The 7,152-nt window shown below is 38.8% G+C and overlaps 1 protein-coding gene across 1 annotated transcript in view; it reads right to left on the reverse strand.

Annotated features, from left to right (window-relative positions):
- Window positions 1-758: 758 nt before the first annotated feature.
- Window positions 759-7,152, reverse strand: part of NREP (neuronal regeneration related protein) — a 27,398-nt gene continuing 21,004 nt past the window's right edge. The window contains 3 exon segments of the mRNA XM_004678369.2: window positions 759-1,742; window positions 1,744-1,844; window positions 5,117-5,194. Of these exon segments, the coding sequence (XP_004678426.2) occupies window positions 1,721-1,742; window positions 1,744-1,844; window positions 5,117-5,194 (201 nt within the window). The 3' untranslated portion in view covers window positions 759-1,720.

Consider the following 7,152-nt stretch of genomic DNA (forward strand, 5'->3'; position numbering starts at 1 on the left):
ATGCATGAAAGACAGAATTATCTCTTGATATTTGCCCTTGGGTCTATTCTGGGGATTCTGGGAACATATGCATTAACCAGTGTAGACAATCAAAAGTAGGCCTTTTTAATGATGAGTCAAGCCAGTTACCTTACAGCTTGCATATTTATTGAACAAATACTACTAAAATAGCTAAAATACATTGGGTACTTGTCTTGAGTGCATCAATTAAGACCACATTGTTACAAAAGCCTGCGTTTTCAGCACTACACAATGCAACTCTACATAAATGCCACAGATGCAGAATACTATTTTCTTGCTCTATTTACACAGCTGATATTCCTATTCTAATAGAGAGGGGAGTAATGCACAAGAAACTTAGGCAATGAGGGAACAAGAAGAGAAGTAGGAAGCGCAGTGCATGCATCCTGATGTCTAACAGTCAGAAGTAGAACAGTTCAGAACAAGCCCGCCCTGTCAAGGAAGAGCTAAAAGACGGTTATATAAAAATTAAGGTGGGCTTTCAGACTGGCTAACACAACAACATTCCATAAATAGATGGTAATATCTTATTTTATTTTTGTTTATTTATTTCATTGGGAGCAAGGACAAAAATGTAAAATCTACACCTTGCTTATTAAAACCGAAGAAAAGGAGGGCTCTGCCCTTTATTTAAAATTTAATTTTAAAAAGTTTTTTTTTTCCAACTGAAGTTTTGCGATTGGTGTGTAATTTTCATATTTCTCTTCAGATGCCAGTTTTTTTTGATACTTTTCAGAGGTTTTTTTTTTTTTTTTTAAAGTTTGCACATTTTCCCCCAAAGACTCTTTTGAACAAAATCACCAAAAGAGACACCTTAAAATGCCTGTGAAATTATTGCTTTTCTTTCTCTAAGTTAGGCAGGCAATGCTACCAAAAGAAAGAGATTTGGTAAGTAAATTACAGTTTTGCGATTGCTCCCTCACAGGGACTGTTCATGAGTGCCAGCCAATTAGACATGAGTCTCTTACACTCTCTGGTAGCATTCACTCAATCTACAATGCTGAAGAAGAAAGCCACACTGAAGACACAAGAAAAACAAGTCAATCCAGTCTAGAGAACGACATTCAGGGAAACAGAATACCAATACCTTCTTAGAACATGGAAATAAAAAATAACTCCATCAGAGCTACCTCGCCAAGGAGCATGTTGAAAGTCCAAAATAGCACCATTCATCAGTGTCTCAGGTCCTGTGGCAGCATCTCGGTCACTTACCACAAGGAAACAATGAGTTTCAAACTACTTCTATACATCAAAAGAGTACATGGATAAAATATAGAGATATACGGACAATTGATGAACATAAACTACTAGAATAGTTACATCTAAATGAAAAAAAGGCGGGGACTCTCAGCCTCTGCAGGAAGCAGTCAGGAGCTGTATGAGTGAAAGGCAGAAGTGGACCGGTTGTGTGAGCAGTGGAAGTTTGAGTTGTGGAAGACGTCATCGCAGCGAACCAGGCCTGAAGGCCCACCTGTAAGGGTTGTAAACGTGGATTCACAGTGTGAAATTCTGAGCGTTTTCACTTGAGTCAGAATGGTTAAAAACTGGTTTGATGATACCTATTTGTCCACTGTAAATTCTCTAAAGCAAGGCTCAGAGTCCCATAGTTTCTTCTTATACTTGATGATTTACACAGAAAAAAATCCCATATATGATACCATGACCTCATCAATACCCATACACAAATGGAGTTGTTACATTAAAAAGAGTGGAGGTAAGATTCCTGGGGAATGGCGTTCATCGCTGCCAAGTGGAGGCAGGGATGCAGCCTCAGGCTCCTCATTCTTCTTGCGGTTCACTTCCTTCGGGACAGGAAGTCTTCCCTGAAAGGCAAGTGTACCCACATATCAACAGATGTACACACACTCAGAAGAAACATTCTAGAAGTCGCGCTTCCGCATTAAAAATTTGGCGTCTCCCTCCCGCCTTTTATCCTTGAACACCCAATGTTTTCCAAACTGAGTTTACATATTAAATACAGTTCACCTGAATGTAAATATTAGGTCTGTGGGGGCATGAAGTAATTAAACACTAGTCTCCTTGGCTTTGGTGGAATCAAGTGCTTCCCTGCTGGCTGTGCACAACCATGTGGGCAGCAGCAACTGCCGGGTCAAGTTTTCGGGTCAGAGAGGGCCCCCAAGAAGCTGGGAAGAAGCTCTCGCGAGAGTTCATACATTTTTTAAAAAAAAGACTTAAATGACTGTGCTGGGAGGGGCGGGGGTGTAATTAATGCCTGATTTCTAATATACAGTAAAAGTACTTCAAAGCCTATCGCAACTTACACAGATGTAATTTATGTCTGATTTATTCAGTAGGAAACTGGCACAATTCTTGTGGGCCTCATGGTAAGAACTAGAAGTAGATACACAGAGTGGGAGTTTTGGGAGGGAAATAATGTTTTAGAGGGGGTGAGGGAGACAAGGGAGGAAATGGTTGCAGAAAAGTGGGGGGTTGAGGGAAACCAAGGTCAGAAGCCAGCAAGACTCAGTTCGTTGGGATTGCCTGGGGTTATCCAAAGGTTCCCCTCATGATCCTAAAGCTGAAATTTTTTACATTTCTCACCAGAATACTCCAGCTGCATTTGGACTGATGATCCACTGAGCACCCATGCAGAAGTTCTCATAACAGAACATCAAGAGGACAAGACTATAAGGTGCATTTACACAAGCAATGATATATAATAATATAGTGACAATATATTTATCACAAACCTATTTTAGGTCAGATGCAAATATGAAAATAATGCTTCGACAGAAGTTTCTCCCTCAGCCCAATTGTGTCTGGAATTTTCTTGGAAAAATTATCTATGTGATTTTAGAAGAAAAAAAAAGTTTGCTTTTTTTTTTTTTTTTTTTTGCTTGGTCTCGTACTTCTGGGAAGTTATAATACAACAATTTGACTGGATATAAGTATATAAGTACTTGGATCAAAGTGATAATCTTGCTTTGTGATCAGTAACTTATCATATTTGAATATCAGAATTCAGAAGTCAGGAACTTCAAACAAACTTCAAACCGAATAAATGCTTTTAACAGCCCAGAGTGAACTAAATAAAACAGATAATTCGGCTTTAATAAGTTTTATTTACTGTATAGATTTTCCCCTTTGAACATCAGGTTTGCTTAAATTTTGTTTTTAAAACCCTAGTATTCTAAAACCCTAGTACATTTTGGGGTGTACTTTAGTAGTCTACTTTTAGATTATAATTTACAGATTGTTTTGGAATCAATAAGTAACTATAGGATCAAACCAGAAAATTAAAATTCACACACTTGAAGATTTAGGCAAATCGCTAAAAGCACTACATTGGTATTCAGCCTGGAATCTGAAAAATATGACCAAATGGAATGAAGAAATAAGTGGAGTCTAGCTAATTTTTTTTTTTAAAGATTTATTTATTTGTACATATAGAACTGGGGTACAGGCCAAAGGCTCAGGGGCATTGAGAGGATTCACCAGAGACAGAGTGGGGAGCAGAACAGGCAGATCAACGAAGTACACTGCTGAGGGGAGCAGCGGGCGGGTCAGGAGAGGTCTGCCACACCATGTGGTCATCTCTGGGGCAGGCGGGAATCAAACTCATGCGGAAGCGGCTTTAGCTTCTCAGTGCTGTGCTTTAACCCGCTGCGCCACCAGGGAGGGCCCAGAGTCTAGCTAATTTTATTGGAGATGTTAATTGACTATTTTTACTCTGAGTAAGTTTTATTCGTGCAACTACTGACTCTAGTTTTACCTCGATAGTTCTTAATGTTGACTGCTAAAGATTCAGTATCTTATCCTAATTTCTACTATTTCTGGTTCAATAACAGACACTACATCCAACACCAACTTTATCCAATAAAAATTAAAGATTTGCTGGGATGGGCAGCCACCCCCTGCCCGCCTGCTCTGCACCCATTTGTGGGACAGCAGTTGGAACAATCTATTTGGAAGCATGCATTCCCAGAGACATCCACTTCATAGTTCTTCCTTATGAAAACTGAATTAAGGGCAGGGTGGACAGGGACTGTCTTTGGCTCTGTTTTCCTATCTCTAAGCTTAGTGCTCAAGCCACTTAGAACATGACCCAAACAAGGAATTATTATTAAGTGATTCTCACCCTCTACTAAGTCATCTTAGTGCAAATTATCCATGGGCGTATTGGGACCATGATCTAAAAGTCTGTTGTGCACATCTCTAGGCAGTCCCTGGATGCCACATATGCCCTGTGGGTTTGGCACTACATAGTTCATGGTGCCCGCTGTGTTGTAAAGACTCGGGTAATATGGCTGAAAGAATTAATGCTGTGCAGATCACTGGTAAAAATTACAATTTGCCTGCTTGTAGTAAAATTGCTATTTACCTTGCTAGGCAAACTTCAAAGGTATCTATAATAAAACTGACAGATATTTTTTGTTATTTTTCAGGAATATTGTTATAATCTGAAATGTAAACTTTACAAATTTTCTTAAGGCAGAGTATTGTCACACCTAATGTGTGACAATTTAATTTCAGAACAATGAAAACAAATTTAGAAGTGTTTCCCTAAAAATTGAAACAAATATCAAAGTTTTTATGTTCTTTCTGCTTTGTTTCAGGGATATCATTGTCAGACATCCAGGCATTATTAGCAGGCAAAATGTTACCATCCTATACTTTTAAGATCAACTAGTAAAGTGAAGGATGGAACTACTTTTAGTGGCAAACATATTATATGCAGATTCCTACTTATAATGATGTATACTTCATGTTATAAACTAACATTATTTCCATAAACTTTTCTAAAAATATATCTTTTCGTTCAGTCAGCAAATTTGAGTTCATCTAAGAATTAAAAAGCAACAAATAAAATTGCATTAACTGCACATTTAATAATTGATTCCATAATTCTTAACTTGAAAATTACACTTTGGAGTGGAAAAGAAAGGTAGATAACATTAACAGACAAAGAAGTTAAGATATGAGGTATTTATATATATATATATATTATTCCCAAGGTGATAATGGTGTCAGGTTAATGGATTATTACAATGGACTACAATGTATATTAAAATAAAAATAAATAACTATAACATTTTTTAAAAAGCTGCTTATAAACAGCAGTGTGGGATCTTACCTTAGGAAACCTCCCATCCATTTTCTTTTTTGGAAATGGGTCTTGGTTAACCCAGAGACAGCCCTCCGGGTAATAAACCTATAGAGATAGAGACATAAAAAGCACACACATAGGTTAAAAAAGAGGCTCCACTTTAAAAGCACATGGCGTCCATTTACTGAATTCAATCTGCTCAAAGGTCACTTACTCTCCACTTTGATCACTAGGGAAGCCTATCCACTCAGACAAAGAGTGTGTTTCTGAAAATATTCTGCAGTCAGAATGATTTTAGTTTATTGTCTTCTGCAATTAAATCCACACAACTGTTGTCAATCACTTTAGTTTGCCAAGTGGCAGCTTCCAGGGAGGCCTGAGTTTCAAAGTATCCTTGTAAAACTCCACATTTTTGTGCACATTTTTGTGCACCCATCAAACACTGTAGGGGTCATCCTGATTACAAAACTTAATGAAAAAAGGAAAAAAAAAACAGCCTGTGTTCTCCCACAGGCCCATGTGGCACCATAACACCTAGCCCAGCTGCCTGAAAGTATCAAGCGAGAGGAGCAGGGAGATGGATCATAGTGCAATGAATAATTCAGAAAAATGCCAGCTGATGAATTCTAGGTGTGGGGATGGGATGGGGTGGGGTGAGGTCGGATGGGTGAGGTGGTGAGGGGTGGGGTAGGATGGGATATGGTGGAGTGAGAATACCGAGTAACTCCTTTCAGTACACAAAAGGTTACTTTCCTAAGTCCATTGCTAACCAACTGTCCTCCCTCTCCAGTGGAGATACAGTTGATGGGAAAGGACTAAAACTACAATTATAGATTTAAGTCAGTTGTAAATGGCAAGTTGTTATAAGAGTTATTGAACTGAAGTCTCCCTGGTGGTGCAGGGGTTAGAGTCTCAGTGCAATCAAGCTATCACCAGCTACTGCAGCACGAGTTCTATTCCAGGCCAGGAAGGTGACCCACATGGCCCAGTAGACCTCTCCTGTCTCACCTGCTGCTCCCCTCAGCAGTGTATTTCAGTAGATCTGTTTGTTCTGCTCCACACTCTGTCTCTGGTGAATCCTCTCACCACTCCACCTCAAACCTGCCCCTTACCTCTGGCCTAGACCTCAGTGTTTGTAAGCATACATAAGTAAAACAAATATTTTTTTAGAAACAGTTGTTGAATTACTAAGGGAATTTAAAGAGGAAAACTAAAATCTTCTTCAAGAAATTTAAAAACAAGTCAGTAACTATCTTTTAAAGCTAATTTACATTTGATACAACTCTACTTAAAAGGGGGGAGGTGGGGAAGAAACTAGACAAGATTCCCTCTAGATCCAATTCTTTAAACTCTATAAATAACCTCAAATTTAATATGCAATATTAAATATTAACCATTACTTCTATTATATTTTTGTTTCAGGAAACACCAGATGAGGCAGCCTGATCAATGGATTAATTGCAAGGTTTACAAGGTCCCGATTGATCCATTTGTTCAGGGGTTTTGTGGAAGGAAGTGTGGATGAGTAACTGCTGATTCTTTGGAGCAATCTAACAATAACTCTCTTTGCTCTACTCCAGTAACATTTATAGCACATTCCAGCCTACCAAGCAAATCTGTGTGCATTACCTAGTTTATCTTGATGATAAGCCCATGAATAGGTCTCTTATCACTATAGAAATGAAGAAACTGAAACTCAAAAGGTCACTAGACTTGCCCAGTCACACAATCAGCATTGGGTAGCACTGCAACCTCAACAAGGTTTCCAGATTCTAAAGTTCAGTTCTTTCCACTATTCCAATGCCCTAGAATAAGCTCAGAATGCAAATCACTACCATCGTGCCTTTAAAATTATACCACTCCACAGTCACCACAGACATGCATGTCATAAGTACTTGAGAGTTCATTCACTAAGAACTGGATCTATTCTCTAACTTTGTGCTGAGTCTGCTATCTGGTGCACATGGCTGCCCTAACACCATCCCTTCTCTTTCCAACATTCCCCTCTGTTCAGCTCCTTCTGCCTTATTTATGACAGCCGCTCCATACATTCCCTTTAACCA

The sequence above is a fragment of the Condylura cristata genome, unplaced genomic scaffold (genome assembly GCF_000260355.1).
Source record: "Condylura cristata isolate star-nosed mole 26May11 unplaced genomic scaffold, ConCri1.0 scaffold00007, whole genome shotgun sequence".
Lineage (NCBI taxonomy): Eukaryota > Metazoa > Chordata > Mammalia > Eulipotyphla > Talpidae > Condylura > Condylura cristata.